Consider the following 18,534-nt stretch of genomic DNA (forward strand, 5'->3'; position numbering starts at 1 on the left):
CTTGGAATAAAAATAAGAGAGAATTGAATGAAAAGTAATAGTAATTGTATTGAAACTTGAGGTACAGCAGAGCTCCACACCCTTAATCTATGGTGTGCAGAAACTCCACTGTTGAAAATACATAAGTGAAAGGTTCAGGCATGGCCGAATGGCCAGCCCCCCCAAAACGTGCTCAATGGCCTCCTAAGATGAAGAATAAAACAAAACTGAGACCAAAGATGAAACGTGGTCAAAAAGACATCTAATACAATAGTTAAATGTTCTATTTATAATAAACTAGCTCCTAGGGTTTACATGAGTAAGTAATTGATGCTTAAATCCACTTCCGGGGCCCACTTGGTGTATGTTTGGGCTGAGCTTGATCTATCCACGAGCTGAGGCTTTTCTTGGAGTTGAACTCCAAGTTATGACGTGTTTTGGGCGTTCAACTCCGGATAATGACGTTTTTCTAGCGTTTAACTCCAGACAGCAGCATGTACTTGGCGTTCAACGCCAAGTTACGTCATCAATTTCCGAATAAAGTATGGACTATTATATATTTCTGGAAAGCTCTGGATGTCTACTTTCCAACGCCATTGAGACCGCGTCATTTGGAGTTCTGCAGCTCTAGAAAATCCATTTCGAGTGCAGGGAGGTCAGATTCCAACAACATCAGCAGTCCTTTTGTCAGCCTTTTTCAGAGTTTTGCTCAAGTCCCTCAATTTCAGCCAGAATTTACCTGAAATCACAGAAAAACACACAAACTCATAGTAAAGTCCAGAAATGTGAATTTAACATAAAAACTAATGAAAACATCCCTAAAAGTAGCTTGAACTTACTAAAAACTACCTAAAAACAATGCCAAAAAGCGTATAAATTATCCGCTCATCACAACACCAAACTTAAATTGTTGCTTGTCCCCAAGCAACTGAAAATCAAATAGGATAAAAAGAAGAGAAATATACTATAAATTCCAGAATATCAATGAATATTAATTATAATTAGATGAGCGGGACTTATAGCTTTTTGCTTCTGAACAGTTTTGGCATCTCACTTTTTCCTTTGAAGTTCAGAGTGATTGGCGTCTCTGGGAACTTAGAATTTTGGATAGTGTTATTGACTTTCCTAGTTAAGCATGTTGATTCTTGAACACAGCTACTTATGAGTCTTGGCCGTGGCCCTAAGCACTTTGTTTTCCAGTATTACCACCGGATACATAAATGCCACAGACACATAACTGGGTGAACCTTTTCAGATTGTGACTTAGCTTTGCTAGAGTCCCCAGTTAGTGGTGTCCAGAGCTCTTAGCACACTCTTTTGCTTTGGATCACGACTTTAACCACTCAGTCTCAAGCTTTTCACTTGGACCTTCATGACACAAGCACATGGTTAGGGACAGCTTGATTTAGCCGCTTAGGCCTGGATTTTATTTCCTTGGGCCCTCCTATCCATTGATGCTCAAAGCCTTGGATCCTTTTTACCCTTGCCTTTTGGTTTTAAGGGCTATTGGCTTTTTCTGCTTGCTTTTTCTTTTTCTTTCTATTTTTTTTCGCCATTTTTTTTGTAAGCTTTTGCTTTTTCACTGCTTTTTCTTGCTTCAAGAATCAATTTCATGATTTTTCAGATCATCAATAACATTTCTCTTTGTTCATCATTCTTTCAAGAGCCAACAATTTTAACACTCATAAACAACAATATCAAAAGACATATGCACTGTTCAATCATTCATTCAGAAAACAAAAAGTATTGTCACCACATCAATATAATTAAATTAAATTCAAGGATAAATTCAAAATTCATGTACTTCTTGTTCTTTTAAATTAAAACATTTTTCATTTAAGAGAGGTGAAGGATTAATGGATTTTATTCATAGCTTTAAGACATAGTTACTACATACTAATGATCATGAAATGAAGACACAAAATATAAATAAACACAACATTAAAAACCGAAAACAGAAAGAAATAAAGAACAAGGAATGAATCCACCTTTAGTGGCGTCTTCTTCTTGAAGGACCAATGATGTCCTTAAGCTCTTCTATGTCCCTTCCTTGTCTTTGTTGCTCCTCCCTCATTGCTCTTTGGTCTTCTCTTATTTCATGGAGAATGATGGAGTGCTCATGATGTTCCACCCTTAATTGTTCCACATTGTGGCTCAAATCTTCTAAGGAGGTGTTGAGTTGCTCCCAATAGTTGTTGGGAGGAAAGTGCATCCCTTGAGGCATCTCAGGGATTTCTTGATGATGAGCTTCCTCATACATCTCTTGAGAACCGTGAGGGATCTCTCTTGCTTGCTTCATCCTCTTCTTGGTGATGGGCTTATCCTCTTCAATGGGGATGTCTCCTTCTATGATAACTCCAGCTGAGTAACATAGATGGCAAATAAGGTGAGGGAAAGCTAGCCGTGCCATATTGGAGGACTTGTCGGCTATTTTGTAGATTTTATTGGAGATGACCTCATGAACTTCTACTTCCTCTCCAATCATGATGCTGTGAATCATGATGGCCCAATCCACAGTAACTTCAGATCGGTTGCTAGTAGGAATGATGGAGCGTTGTATGAACTCCAACCATCCTCTAGCCACAGGCTTGAGATCCAGTCTTCTTAGTTGGACTGGCTTGCCTTTGGAGTCTCTCTTCCATTGAGCTCCTTCCATACATATGTCCATTAGGACTTGGTCCAACCTTTGATTAAAGTTGACCCTTCTAGTGTAGGGGCGTTCATCTCCTTGCATCATGGGCAAGTGAAACGCCAACTTTACATTTTCCGGACTAAAATCTAAGTATTTCCCCCGAACCATTGTGAGATAATTCTTTGGATTCGGGTTCATACTTTGATCATGGTTCCTAGTGATCCATGCATTGGCATAGAACTCTTGAACCATTATGGTTTCGACTTGTTGCATGGGGTTGGTTAGGACTTCCCAACCTCTTGTTTGGATCTCATGTCGGATTTCCGGATACTCATTCTTCTTGAGCTTGAAAGGGACCTCAGGGATCACCTTCTTCTTTGCCACAACATCATAGAAGTGGTCTTGATGGCTCTTGGAGATGAATCTTTCCATCTCCCATGACTCGGAGGTGGAAGCTTTTGTCTTCCCTTTTCCTTTTCTAGAGGATACTCCGGCCTTAGGTGCCATTGATGGTAATGGAAAAAAAGCTTATGCTTTTACCATACCAAACTTAAAATATTGCTCGCCCTCGAGCAAGAGAAGAAGAAGAGAAGAAGAAGAAGAAATATGGTAGAGGGAGAGATTAGGTTCGGCTAAGTGGAGAAGAGGGGTTGTGTGTTGTGTGAAAATGAAGAGTGGAAGGGTATTTATAGGGAGGGGGTAGTGTGTATTTGGCCATTTAGGGTGGGAGTGGGTGGGAAATTGATTTTGAATTTTTGAAGGTAGGTGGGGTTTATGGGGAGAGTGGATGTGTGGTGGGGGGTGATTGGGAAGAGGATTTGAGGTGATTGGTGAGGAGTGTTGGGAAGTGACATGGGGAAGAGTATCACAAAACTAGGATTAGGAGGTAAGGTGGGAATATGGTAGGTGGGGATCCTGTGGGGTCCACAGATCCTGAGGTGATCCTGTGGGGTCCACAGGTCCTGAGGTGTCAAGGAATTCCATCCCTGCACCAAATAGGCATGTAAATTGCCTTGGCACACCATTATGGCATTTAAACACCGTGTGGTGCACATTCTGGGCGTTCAACGCCCATGTAAAGCATGTTTCTGGCGTTGAACGCCAGTTTCATGCTTGTTGCTGGCGTTCAGCGCCAGCTTTTCTTCTCTGGGCACATTCCTGGCGTTCAGCGCCAGAATGTTGCTTGTTTCTGGCGTTCAGCGCCAGAATGATGCTCTGTTCTGGCGTTGAACGCCGGCCAGATGCATCTTACTGGCGTTGAACGCCAGCCTGTGCTTCCTCCAGTGTGCGAATTTTTTTCTGCTATTTTTGACTCTGTTTTTAATTTTTATGATTTTTTCGTGACTCCTCATGATCATGTACCTAATAAAACACAAAATAACAATAAAATAAAATAAAAATTAGATAAATAAAATTGGGTTGCCTCCCAACAAGCGCTTCTTTAATGTCAATAGCTTGACAGTGGCTCTCATGGAGCCACAAGGTGATCAGGTCAATGTTGTATAGTCCCAACACCAAACTTAGAGTTTGGGTATGGGGTCTTAATACCAAGCTTAGAGTTTGGTTGTGGTCTCACAACACCAAACTTAGAGTTTGACTGTGTGGGCTCTTCTTGACTCTGAACTGAGAGAAGCTCTTCATGCTTACTCTCTTTTGTCACAGAGGGATGGCCATGTGCCTTAAACACAAGGTAGTCCCCATTCAATTGAAGGACTAATTCACCTCTGTTGACATCTATCACAGCTCCTGCTGTGGCTAGGAAAGGTCTTCCAAGGATGATGCAATCATCCTCTTCCTTCTTAGTGTCTAAGATTATGAAATCAGCAGGGATGTAAAGGCCTTTAACCTTTACTAACACGTCCTCTACTATTCCATAAGCTTGTCTCAATGACTTGTCAGCCAATTGTAATGAGAACAAGGCAGGTTGTACCTCAATGATCCCCAGCTTCTCCATTACAGAGAGTGGCATAAGATTTATCCCTGACCCCAGATCACACAGAGCTTTTTCAAAGGTCATGGTGCCTATGGTACAAGGTATTAAGAACTTGCCAGGATCTTGTTTCTTTTGAGGTAGAATTTGCTGAATCCAGGTATCCAGTTCACTAATGAGCAAGGGAGGTTCACTTTCCCAAGTCTCATTACCAAACAACTTGGCATTCAGCTTCATGATAGCTCCTAAATATTGAGCAACTTGCTCTCCAGTTACATCTTCATCCTCTTCAGAGGAAGAATAGTCTTCAGAGCTCATGAATGGCAGAAGGAGATTTAATGGAATCTCTATGGTCTCTATATGAGCCTCAGATTCCTTTGGATCCTTAATAGGAAACTCCTTCTTGCTTGAGGGACGTCCCAGGAGGTCTTCCTCACTAGGATTTTTGTCCTCCTCCTCCCTTGTGCATTCGGCCATATTGACTAAATCAATGGCCTTGCACTCTCCTTTTGGATTCTCTTCTGTATTGCTTGGGAGAATACTGGGAGGAGTTTCAATGACTCTCTTACTCAGCTGGCCCACTTGTGCCTCCAGATTTCTAATGGAGGATCTTGTTTCACTCATGAAACTGAAAGTGGCTTTTGACAGATCAGAGACTAGATTGGCTAAATTAGAGGTGTTTTGTTCAGAATTCTCTGTCTGTTGCTGAGAAGATGATGGATATGGCTTGCTATTGCTCAGCCTATTGCGTCCACCATTGTTAAAGCCTTGTTGAGGCTTTTGTTGATCATTCCATGAGAAATTTGGATGATTTCTCCATGATGAGTTATAGGTGTTTCCATAAGGTTCACCCATGTAATTAACTTCTGCCATGGCAGGGTTCTCAGGATCATAAGCTTCTTCAGAAGCTGCCTCTCTAGTACTGTTGGATGCATGTTGCCATCCATTCAGATTTTGAGAGATCATGTTGACCTGTTGAGTCAACACTTTGTTCTGAGCCAATATGGCATTCAGAGCATCAATTTCAAGAACTCCTTTCTTCTGAGGTATCCCATTATTCACGGAATTCCTCTCAGAAGTGTACATGAATTGGTTGTTTGCAACCATGTCAATGAGTTCTGGAGCCTCTTCAGGTGTTTTCTTTAGGTGAATAGATCCACCTGCAGAATGATCCAATGACATTTTTGAAATTTCAGAGAGACCATAATAGAATATATCTAATATGGTCCATTCTGAAAACATGTCAGATGGACATCTTTTGGTCAGCTGCTTGTATCTTTCCCAAGCTTCATAGAGGGATTCACTATCTTTTTGTTTGAAGGTTTGAACATCCACTCTCAGCTTGCTCAGCTTTTGAGGAGGAAAGAATTTATCCAAGAAGGCTGTGACCTGCTTATCCCAGGAGTCTAGGATATCCTTAGGTTGTGAATCCAACCATATTCTAGCTCTGTCTCTTACAGCAAAAGGGAAAAGCATGAGTCTGTAGACTTCAGGATCAACTCCATTCGTCTTTACAGTCTCACAGATCTGCAAGAACTCAGTTAAAAACTGATAAGGATCTTCAGATGGAAGTCCATAAAACTTCCAGTTTTGTTGCATTAAGGCAACTAGTTGAGGCTTAAGCTCAAAATTATTGGCTCCAATGGCAGGAATGGAGATGCTTCTTCCATCAAATTTGGATGTTGGCTTTGTGAAGTCACCAAGCATTTTCCTTGCATTATTATTATTTTCGGCTGCCATCTCATTCTCTTGTTCGAAAATTTCTGAAAGGTTACCTTTAGAATAATTTAATTTAGCTTCTCTTAATTTCCTCTTCAGAGTCCTTTCAGGTTCTGGATCAATTTCAACAAGAGTGCCTTTTTCCCTGTTCCTGCTCATATGAAAGAGAAGAAAATAAGAAAAGGAAGAGGAATCCTCTATGTCACAATATAGAGATTCCTTTATATTAATAGAAGAAGAAGGGGGTAGAAGAATGAAGAAGGATGGATTCGGATTTTTGGATGAAGAGAGGTGAAGAGAAGTGTTAGTAATTAAATAATTAAATAGAATAAGAAAAGAGAGGGAGAAATTCGAAAATAATTTTGAAAAAAAAGGGTTAGTAATTTTCGAAAATTAAATATAAGGTATAATTAAAATTAAAATTTAAAACAAAAAGAATTTTTGAAAAAGAGATGAGATATTTTCGAAAATTAGAGAGGGAAAAGTAGTTAGGTGGTTTGAAAAAAGATAAGAAACAAACAAAAAGTTGATTAGTTAGTTGAAAAAGATATTAAAATCAAAATTGAAAAGATAAGAAGATAGGAGGTTAGATAAGATATTTTGAAATCAAATTTTGAAAAAGATAAAGTTTTTGAAAAAGATAAGATAAAAAGATGAGATTTTTAAGAAAAAGATATTTTGAAAAAGATTTAATTTTTTTTTATATGACTTAACTAACAAGAAACTACAAGATAAGATTCTAGAACTTAAAGATTGAACCTTTCTTAACAAGAAAGTAACAAACTTCAAATTTTTGGACCAATCACATTAATTGTTAGCTAATTTTCGAAAATTAGATATAAAAGATAAGAAAAAAATTTTTGAAAAAAAACAATTTTTTAAAAATTTCGAAAATAAGAAAAAAATGGTAAAGATATGATTTTTGAAAAAGATTTTGAAAAGATAAGATTTTTAAAATTGAAATTTTGACTTGACTTGTAAGAAACAACTAATTTTAAAAATTTTTAACCAAGTCAACCCAAAATTTCAAAAATTTGGAGGGAAATAAGGAAAAGATATTTTTTTATTTTTGAATTTTTAATGATGAGAGAGAAAAACATAAAAATGACCCAAAACATGAAAATTTTGGATCAAAACACATGATGCATGCAAGAACACTATGAATGTCAAGATGAACACCAAGAACACTTTAAAGATCATGATGAACATCAAGAACATATTTTTGAAAAAATTTTTGATGCAAAGAAAACATGCAATTCACCAAACTTAAAAATCTTTAATGCATGGACACTATGAATGCAAAAATGCATATGAAAAACAACCTACAACACAAAACAAGAAATCATCAAGATCAAACAAGAAGACTTGTCAAGAACAACTTGAAGATCATGAAGAACACCATGAATGCATAAATTTTCGAAAAAATGCAAAAAAAATTTTTAAAGCATGCAATTGACACCAAACTTAAAAATTGACTCAAGACTCAAACAAGAAACACAAAATATTTTTGGTTTTTATGATTTTCTAGTTTTTTTGGATTTTTATTGATTTTTTTTTCAAAAATATTTTTGGAGAAAACGAAAAAGAAAAGAAAAATTTTGAAAAAGATTTTTGAAAAGAAAATTACCTAATCTGAGCAACAAGATGAACCGTCAGTTGTCCATACTCGAACAATCCCTGGCAACGGCGCCAAAAACTTGGTGGACAAAATTGTGATCAACAATTTTAGCTCTTTGGTATGTGCACAAAAACATTAACTCAGCACTTTCTTTTCACAAGTGTACTGGGTCGTCCAAGTAATAAACCTTACGCGAGTAAGGGTCGATCCCACAGAGATTGTTGGTATGAAGCAAGCTATGGTCACCTTGTAAATCTCAGTTAGGCAGATTAAAATTGGTTTATGGATTTTCGAATAGTTAATAATAAATAGAAAATAAAAAGGGATAGAAATACTTATGTAAATCAATAGTGGAAATTTCAGATAGGCGTATGGAGGTGCTGTGCTCCTCTTGAAACTCTACTTCACTACTCACTCTTTCTTCAATCCTTCTTACTCCTTTCCATGGCAAGCTGTATGTAGGGCATCACCATCATCAATGGCTACTTTCAATCCTCTCGGGAAAATGGTCCTATGCGCTGTCACTGCACGGCTAATCGTTTGGAGGCATCACCCTTGGTTGATAGCTACATCCCATCCTCTCAGTGAAAATGGTCCAAATGCTCTGTCACAGCACGGCTAATCATCTGTCGGTTCTCAATCAGGTTGGAATAGAATCCATTGATTCTTTTGCATTTGTCATCACGCCCAGCCTTCAGGAGTTTGAAGCTCGTCACAGTCATTCAATACCGGAATCCTACTCGGAATACCACAGACAAGGTTAGACTTTTCGGATTCCTAGGATCCTACTCGGAATACCACAGACAAGGTTAGACTTTCCGGATCCCCATGAATGCCGCCATCTATCTAGCTTATACCACGAAGATTCTGTTGGGGAATCTAAGAGATATGCGCCCGGCTTAAGGTAGAACGGAAGTGGTTGTCAATCACGCGCGTTCATAGGTGAGAATGATGATGAGTGTCACGGATCATCACATTCATCAATTGTTGTGCAACGTATATCTTGGAATAAGAATAAGAGAGAATTGAATGAAAAGTAATAGTAATTGTATTGAAACTTGAGGTACAACAGAGCTCCACACCCTTAATCTATGGTGTGCAGAAACTCCACCGTTGAAAATACATAAGTGAAAGGTTCAGGCATGGCCGAATGGCCAGCCCCCCCAAAACGTGCTCAATGGCCTCCTAAGATGAAGAATAAAACAAAACTGAGACCAAAGATGAAACGTGGTCAAAAAGACATCTAATACAATAGTTAAATGTTCTATTTATAATAAACTAGCTCCTAGGGTTTACATGAGTAAGTAATTGATGCTTAAATCCACTTCCGGGGCCCACTTGGTGTATGTTTGGGTTGAGCTTGATCTATCCACGAGCTGAGGCTTTTCTTGGAGTTGAACTCCAAGTTATGACGTGTTTTGGGCGTTCAACTCCGGATCATGACGTTTTTCTGGCGTTTAACTCCAGACAGCAGCATGTACTTGGCGTTCAACGCCAAGTTACGTCGTCAATTTCCGAATAAAGTATGGACTATTATATATTTCTGGAAAGCTCTGGATGTCTACTTTCCAACACCGTTAAGACCGCGTCATTTGGAGTTCTGAAGCTCCAGAAAATCTATTTCGAGTGCAGGGAGGTCAGATTCCAACAGCATCAGCAGTCCTTTTGTCAGCCTTTTTCAGAGTTTTGCTCAAATCCCTCAATTTCAGCCAGAATTTACCTGAAATCACAGAAAAACACACAAACTCATAGTAAAGTCCAGAAATGTGAATTTAACATAAAAAATAATGAAAACATCCCTAAAAGTAGCTTGAACTTTCTAAAAACTACCTAAAAACAATGCAAAAAGCGTATAAATTATCCGCTCATCACTAACCATTGGACTGTCCCTTTGTCGTGCATCCCCACCTCGAGTAATTTCCAATCATATATATAACACCCACACTGGTGTTTATCTAAGGAGGGGGGCGAGCTCATCCAGAACTTTCACAATGTCCGGCCACACTTACGACATAGGGTCAACAGAGTATTGAGTCTCAACCTGGAGCACGTGGTGGCTAACCAATGCTTTCACCTAGGGAAACTCATATCTCAGATATTTGCAAGTGCATAAAATCACATTTGTCAATCAATAATCATGTACATGTACATACCTAGCCATAATTCAATATTCATCACTGTCATCCAGCTCATAACATAATCCATAACCAGCCATGATTCATTATCAAATACAGCCATTTGGCTCATAACATACACAACACTTCCTTCACAATCCATCTCAAGTTAAACCATCATTCATGCCATATAATACTTTTTTCTCAAATCACTTTTCTTTGAAAACAACAATCAAATTCATCTTTGTCTCAATTTCGAATTCTCATTTCACAAATAGTTTCAAGCTCATAGGCCATTTTTTCTCAAAGTAAGTTCCCTTTTCAAAACAAAGCCACCATTGACATCATCTTTCCAAAACTTCCAAAACTTTCAAAACTATGCCAAATTAAAAATCTCTTCTGAAGGATTCAAAATCATCCATCCTAAAATAGGGTTTGGTAATAAAATTTCTCAGAGAGTCTCAAGACTTTAGGAGAGAATAACATAACTCATTTTCTCAAATAAGTTTAAAATCTGTAAAACCTCAAGTTCTTGATTTGAGTAATAAAAATAGATTCTAGGCCAAGCCGAGTCGTGTAATCAATTACTCCAACCACATTTTCAAAACCATTTCTTCCACTTGAACCAAAACTAATTTCAACCCCTTGATAAAAATCTGAAGCATTTCGAACGGCTCGAAAATCATATTAGTTTTGCTAAACCAGAATTCAAAGAATACTTTAAAACTTTTTTAAAATGTCGAAAAATGAGATTTGTCAATCAAAATCAAACTTCTTTCAAATTCATAAAAATTCCTCCAAATAAAAATCTTTAAGTCAAATTCAAAACATTAATCTTTTCACCTTTAAAACAGTCTAAAGCATAAATCTCTTCCGAATGACTTACACCAAAAAACATAATATTTTTCTTAGGAAACAAGGCTAAGTCATAATTCTCTTTTCAATAATTCTTTCCAAAACACAAGTTCATCACTTTCATAAATAATTCAGGTAAAGATAATAAAATTCTTAAATTCACAATTCTCCAAATAAAATGGTAAAGACCTTAAATTCATAATTTTTCAAATAACATTTCAAATAAAGTCTCAAATTTTATAGAAATTTCTACGGCACCTCCCATAAAATTTGGACTCTGCCACCCTTTTCAGGTCCCAACCAAACCATTCCACAACCCTCTTTAACGGGTTCAAAACCAAATCAGTTCAAAATCAAGCTGAATCCAAAAGTGCATACCATTTTCATATTTCCAAAAAACCAACTAAAACTCAAATCAATCTCCAACGGATTAAACTCGATTTCAAAACTTTAGAAGAAATAACTTTAAAGGAACACTTCAAAAATAGTCCATTTCACAAAACCAACAACAATTCACTCAAACAAGCATTTATATCCGTCAAAGACAACCAAACAATACGTAAGACTTATATAATCACTAAGATCACATTTCTCACATTAATGTCCATATATAACAACTCCAAACTTCATAATTATAGAGTTTGAATAAAAACTTTAATTTATTTTAAATCCAAATAATCAAAATTATTTTTTATTATCTTCAATAAAATAATTTATAAAATTAAAATTATAAATAAATAAATAATTTAAAATTAATTTATAATAACTTTTTTTTTAAATTCTGGGTCTTACCGTACCCGTCCTTTGTTGATATGGAATTTAAAGGGGGAAAAAATACTAGTAGTACTTTGCTGTACCTGTCCTTTATTAATATGGATTGACTCAGCTCGAATCTATTAAGTTCATCAAATAAAATAGTAGGGAAATTATTTTAAAAAAATATAACTTGAGTCCAGCAAATTGAACTATAAATGTGCTATTATTATACTGTTTTGAATTATTATAAACTAGCTATATATGTATATATATTATTATGGCATAATAATATTATTGGCCAAGGATTTGAGAAACCATCTATTACGGCCTGGCCTAAAAGGGGACTTGGGCCGACCCGACCCACCTACTATCTGACCTGAACGCTCGGACGATGCGCCCATATCCGACTCGCACACGCGTCCGGGACAGCTGGCTACCACAGCTGTACAGGGAAGCTTCGAAGAAGGTGGGTTCTGTCTTCGTGGGACCCACATCTGACATAGTATATAAGGGGAGGGTCCTACCCCTCCCCCAAGGTACGTCACACATTCTACCTAACCCATTTCTCACCTGCACACTAACTGACTAGAGCGTCGGAGTGTCTTTGCAGGTGACATCCCCTCCTTCCACAACGAGAGCTCGGCTGCCCGGTAGACCGGATCCAAGCACGATCGTGATCGAAGCGTTCCCAGTTCCACATATTTCACCCGATCCGTCCGATAACCGCACAACCGAATATTGGCGCCGTCTGTGGGAAACGCCTAAATGGACGTCGTGCCGGGCACCGGAGACCAAGGCCGAGGAGCCGGAGTAGAGGGGGCAGCCTCCGTCGCCTCGCCAAGAGGACGGCGAAGGTCCCCCCGACAACGCACTGAACCACACACAAGGACGCGACCCTTCGGAGGAACTGGCGGCGACAGTGCCAGAATAATGCAGGAGCTACGCCACAGGGTCCAGAACCTGGAACGGCAGCTGGCCGACCAGGAGCACGACCGACGAACCACCGATCCTAGCTACTCCCCATCTCCTGAAAGCCGAGGGAGAGACTCCCACCGAAGTCGTCTACGACACGCCTCCGCATCCCGAACAGAAGCGGAGAGCACTCGAGAAGAGTCACCCATCCCGAGAAGACGAAATGACACAATCATCTACTCCCGAGGCAAGGAAACGCGCTACACGGGACGAGATCGCGAAGACGGGGAAGAGAGGTCCGAGAGGACATGGCGACCCGTGATAATGGGCGCCACCCCATTCTATCGATCCATCCTCGAAGTTCGGTTGCCGAAGCACTTCGACAAACCAACAGACATGAGGTACGATGGAACCCAAGACCCTCTGGAACACCTCACAGCCTTCGAAGCAAGGATGAATCTGGAGGGAGTAGGGGACGAGGTGAGGTGCCGAGTCTTCCCGGTGACCCTGGCAGGACCCGCGATCAGATGGTTTAACGGCCTCCCGCAGGGTCCATCTATGGGTTTCGAACATCAGCCGTGCCTTCCTAGCCCAATTCACAACACGAATAGCAAAGGCAAAGCACCCGATCAACCTTCTGGGGATAACCCAGAAACAGGGAGAGCCGACCAGAAAATACCTGGACCGATTCAATGACGAATGCTTGGAAATTGACGGCCTAACCGATTCGGTGGCCAGCCTTTGTCTGACGAACGGCCTCCTCAATGAGGACTTTTAAAAGCACCTTACCACAAAACCAGTTTGGACGATGCACGAGATCCAAACGGTAGCCAAGGAGTACATAAATGACGAGGAAGTCAGCCAAGTCGTGGCTTCCAATAAACGCCACTCCGGCTACAACCAACCTAGGCAACAAGGTAATGGAGAAAGACAAAAAGAACAAGCCAGGGAAGGAGAGCTGAGCAAGGCACCCAGGCCATTCCTCCGGGTCGGGAAATTCACCAACTACACTCCGCTCACTCTTTCCATCATGGAAGTTTATCAGCAAATTGCCGAGAAAGGAATCCTGTCGAAGCCCCGACCACTCAAGGACCGTACGGGGGGAAACAAGAACTTCTATTGTGACTATAACAAGGGCTATGGTCACCAAACACAGGACTGTTTTGACCTGAAAGATGCACTAGAACAAGCGATAAGGGAAGGTAAACTAACAGAATTCTCCCATCTTATAAGGGAGCCGAGGAGGCGTCATCGCGACCAAGATGAAGAAGGCAAAACCCGGTCGGCAAATCGGCGACAAGAGCCAGAAGACAAAGATCACGGCCTCACCGTGATAAACGTAGTGACAGCCAAAAATGCCGTACCAAGGTCGCGATCGGTGCACAAGAAAGATGCTAAGGTCTTGGCGGTCTCCTCCTCGCTGGTGCGAAGCTCTAAGAAGCCCCCTTCCATATCTTTTGGCCCAGAAGACCAGTGGTTCGACGAGGCCCTTGAAAACCCACCCATGGTCATCACGGCCAGAGTGGGAACCGGTCTCGTCAAACGAATCCTTGTCGACACGAGGGCAGACTCGAACATCATGTTCCGCAACGTGTTTGACGCACTGGGGCTAAGGGACGCCGACCTGTCGACTCACCAGCACGGGGTCATTGGGTTGGGCGACCACTTCATCAAACCTGATGGAGTAATATCCCTGCCGGTCTCAGTGGGACAGGCTCAAGGCCGAAGATTGGCGATGGCTGAGTTCGTGGTCCTCCGAGATTCCACCGCCTACAACATCATCTTGGGAAGGAAGACGATTAACGATGTTGAAGCGATAATCAACACAAAGCTGCTAGTCATGAAGTTTGTTACCGATGACAGATCTATAGGGTCCATAAGGGGAGACCTTGAGACGGCAGTCGCTTGCGACAACGCCAGCCTCTCCCTAGGGAAGAAATCCAAAGAGGCGTCTGGGGTGTTCCTAGCTGACCTGGACGCCAGAGTAGACGACAAACCCAGACCGGAACCAGAAGGGGACTTGGAAAAATTCATGGTCGGCGACACGGAGGAAAAATTTACGTTCGTCAACAGGAATCTCCCACATGAATTGAAGGAGCCCTTGGTCGAAATGATCAGGGCCAATGGGGATTTGTTTGCATGAACACCGGCCGACATGCCGGGCATAGACCCCGAAATTATGTCACACCACCTGGCCGTCAAGTCGGAAGCACGCCCGGTAGCCCAACAGAGGAGAAAGATGTCGCGGGAGAGGGCAGAAGAGGTGGCCAGGCAGACGGCCAGCCTCCTAGAAGCAGGTTTCATACGAGAACTAGACTACTCGACATGGCTCTTGAATGTAGTTCTAGTAAAGAAGCACAGTGGCAAATGGAGAATGTGCATAGACTACTCCGACCTTAACAAGGCATGCCCTAAAGATTGTTTCCCCCTCCCCAACATAGACGCACTCGTCGACGCTACGACGGGCTACCGTTATCTGAGCTTCATGGACACCTACTCCGGCTACAATCAGATACCGATGCACCGTCCCGACGAGGACAAAACAGCGTTTATAACGCCGGGGGGGGGACCTTCTGTTATAAGGTGATGCCATTCGGCCTAAAAAATGCAGGGGCAACATACCAAAGGCTGATGAACAAGATATTCCACGACCTCATAGGCAAGACAGTGGAAGTCTATGTAGACGACATCTTCGCGAAAACAACGCGACCCGATGACCTTCTGAATGACCTGGCAAATGTATTCGCGTCTCTCCGACAACACGGCATGAGGCTCAACCCTCTCAAATGTGCCTTCGCCATGGAAGCTGGAAAGTTACTAGGATTTATGATAACCCAAAGAGGGGTAGAAGCCAACCCGGAGAAATGCCAAGCGATACTCCAGATGAAGAGCCCGGGTTGTATCAAGGACGTCCAGAGATTGGCAGGGCGACTGACCTCGTTATCCCATTTTCTCGGAGCTTCGGCAACAAAAGCCCTGCCCTTCTTTAACCTCATGAAGAAAGGGATAGCATTCGAATGGACGCCCCCATGCGAGGAAGCCTTTAGACACTTCAAGGAAATCCTGGCGGCACCCCTTGTGCTCGGAAAGCCAAAGGCCGGGGAGCCATTATATCTATACCTCGCCATAACAGGAGAAGCCCTGGCTGCGGTTCTAGTGCGAGAAGAAGGGAGGGCTCAACAACCAGTCTATTTTGTGAGAAGAGCCCTACAAGGGGCAGAACTAAGGTACAGCAAACTGGAAAAGCTAGCTCTGGCACTCTTGACCTCTTCACGGAGGTTAAAACAATACTTCCAAGGTCACCAGGTTATCGTAAGAACGGACCAGGGAATCCGACAAGTACTTCAAAAACCCGATTTGGCGGGAAGGATGATGACTTGGTCCATTGAACTTTCCCAATACGACATATGATACGAACCCCGACAAGCAATCAAGGCGCAAGCAATGGCAGATTTTCTAGTAGAAGTAACGGGAGATCCAACCGAAGAAACGAGCACATGGTGGAAGCTCCACGTGGACGGAGCCTCTAACCAGACGTCTGGGGGTGCCGGGATCATTCTGGAAAGCCCAGCTGGGGCCGTATACGAGCAGTCGATCAGGTTTGAATTTCCCGTCTCGAACAACCAAGCAGAATACGAAGCCCTCATAGGGGGCTTAGCCCTAGCAACGGAAGTCAGAGCAAAGAGATTGGAAATATGCAGCGTTTCATAAGTCGTCACCTCCCAAGTAAACGGGAGCTATCAAGCCAGAGACTCATTATTACAAAAGTACTTGGAAAAGGTCAGGGATTTGAGCCAAAAGTTTGAAGAGGTCATGATCCGCCACGTGCCCAGAGAAAGGAACACACGGGCAGATCTCCTATCAAAACTGGCCAGCACCAAACCGGGAGAAGGTAACCGATCTCTCATCCAAGGTATGATGAGGGAGCCGGCGGTCACTCTGCACCTATCAAGGCTAGGACCCTCATGGATGGACCCCAACACCAGCTTCTTAGAAAACGGCAAACTTCCCGACGACGAAAAGGATGCCACGAAACTGAGAAGGGAAGCGGCCAAGTACGTGATCATCCAGGGACAACTATTCAAGAAAGGACTCAACCAGCCCCTACTGAAATGCTTACACCCCGACCAGACAAACTACGTCCTCAGGAAAGTCCATGAAGATTGCTGCGGACATCACATTGGGGGCAAAGCCTTAACAAGAAAGTTAATCCGAGCTGGGTACTATTGGCCATCAATGATGGCAGACTCTAAAGAATTCGTCAGAAAATGCGCCAAGTGTCATGAAAACGCCAGTTTCCACAGGGCACCGGCCTCCGAGCTAAGCCTGTTAACGTCTTCCCGACCATTCTCACAATGGGGAGTCGATCTCTTGGGGCCCTTTCCAATTGGTCCTGGACAAGTCAAGTACCTCATAGTCGCCATTGACTACTACACCAAATGGATAGAGGCCGAGCCGCTGGCCAGCATATCCTCATCCAATTGCAGGAAATTCATGTGGAGGCAGGTGATAACACGGTTCGGGATCCCGGAGATCGTTATCTCGGACAACGGCACACAGTTTACCGACAAGAAGTTCACAGAGTTCCTCACCGGCCTGGGTATAAGACAGAAGTTCTCCTCGGTAGAGCACCTCCAAACAAACGGACAGGTGGAGTCCGCGAACAAGATTATCCTGTTAGGGCTTAAGAAGCGACTAGATAATAAAAAAGGTGCTTGGGCCGACGAGTTTGCCTCGGTCCTCTGGTCTTACCGAACAACCGAATAGTCTTCCACCAAGGATACCCCTTTCCGACTAACATATGGGTTAGATGCGGTAATACCCGTGGAAATCGGGGAACCGAGCCCGCGACTACTTTTGAAAGGAGTGGGGAAAACCGTGGAGAAGGACCTGATAGATGAAGCCAGAGAAATGGCCCACTTGACGGAAACAGCGCTGAAGCAAAGAATGGCCCTACGCTACAACACCAAAGTGCTCAAAAGAGAGTTTGAACCGAACGATCTCGTCCTAAGGCGTAACGACATCGGCTTACCGACCCCGGGAGTAGGCAAGCTGGCGGCAAACTGGGAAGGTCCCTATAGAATCAAAGAAGTGATGGGTAAAGGCACTTTCAAGTTAGAAAGGCTCGATGGCAAAGAAGTCCCAAGAACGTGGAACGCGAACAACTTGAGAAGATTCTACTCCTAGCACATGAGGCGACATGCCGACCAATCGAGCTAAGTATTTAATTCACGGAATTGTACTTTTCGTTATGGTCTACGGGCCTTTTATGCAATTACCGAATAAGATATACTTGTGTAAATTTTGTTTCTTTTGTTTTGTTCGCTTTTTCTGGACAACCCACTACACAAGCGAATTCCTCACAACTCGACAACGATGCGCGGCCCCGGGACTGATCACCCCGGTAATCCATCAATCACCACAATAGCAAACGGCTACACTACAAAGCCACAACTGGGCTCCACGAATAGCAACTACAAACCAATAACGGTGAATATGAACGACAACACAACCAGACGAATAAAAAAGTATTAATTATGATAAAACGGGCAAACAACCCAATAAAACAACTGTTCACCAAAGCCAAAACAAAACGGCCAACCAAAAGTTTCATACAGAACAAGAGGAATCATTTTTTAGGAACGTCAACAATCTTGCCGTCCTTGATCACCTTGAAGACTCCAATTGCTGACGTGTCGAAATCAGGAGCAACAATTTTGACCTGAGCTTTAAGGGCCTCCTTGGTTGCCAGGATCGCGCCCTTCCCCTACTTGACGACGTCTTTATACTTTGTTTTCAATGCTACGAGCTCAGCTTCGACAGCTTGCTTTTCCTTCTCCAACGTGGCCACCCGCCCTTGGGCCACGCCAACCTGACTCTCTAAAGTCATCTCCCGCTCAACAAGACGGGAAACTGTGGCGTCCGACTCTTCCAATTTCTTCTCAACAGTAGAGGCCTTCTTATCGGCAGCAGATGCTTTCTTCTTGGCAGCGTCAAGCTTCTCATTAGATTGGGTCAG

General features: G+C 42.3%; 1 protein-coding gene across 1 annotated transcript; it reads left to right on the forward strand.

Annotated features, from left to right (window-relative positions):
- Window positions 1-16,328: 16,328 nt before the first annotated feature.
- Window positions 16,329-17,702, forward strand: LOC130975465 (uncharacterized). The gene is made up of 3 exons (XM_057900260.1): window positions 16,329-16,921; window positions 16,963-17,191; window positions 17,283-17,702. The coding sequence occupies exons 1-3, from the start codon at window positions 16,329-16,331 to the stop codon at window positions 17,700-17,702; spliced, it is 1,242 nt and encodes a 413-aa protein (XP_057756243.1).
- The last annotated feature ends 832 nt before the right edge of the window (window positions 17,703-18,534 follow it).

The sequence above is a fragment of the Arachis stenosperma genome, chromosome 4 (genome assembly GCF_014773155.1).
Source record: "Arachis stenosperma cultivar V10309 chromosome 4, arast.V10309.gnm1.PFL2, whole genome shotgun sequence".
In the NCBI taxonomy this organism is placed as follows: domain Eukaryota; kingdom Viridiplantae; phylum Streptophyta; class Magnoliopsida; order Fabales; family Fabaceae; genus Arachis; species Arachis stenosperma.

Coding starts and splice junctions, on each gene's coding strand:
- LOC130975465 (XM_057900260.1), top strand. CDS start 16,329: ATGATCCGCCACGTGCCCAGAGAAAGGAACACACGGGCAGATCTCCTA. Junction 16,922..16,962: donor ATTGGTCCTGGACAAGTCAA/GTACCTCATAGT, acceptor CCAAATGGATAG/AGGCCGAGCCGCTGGCCAGC. Junction 17,192..17,282: donor TCCGCGAACAAGATTATCCT/GTTAGGGCTTAA, acceptor ACAACCGAATAG/TCTTCCACCAAGGATACCCC.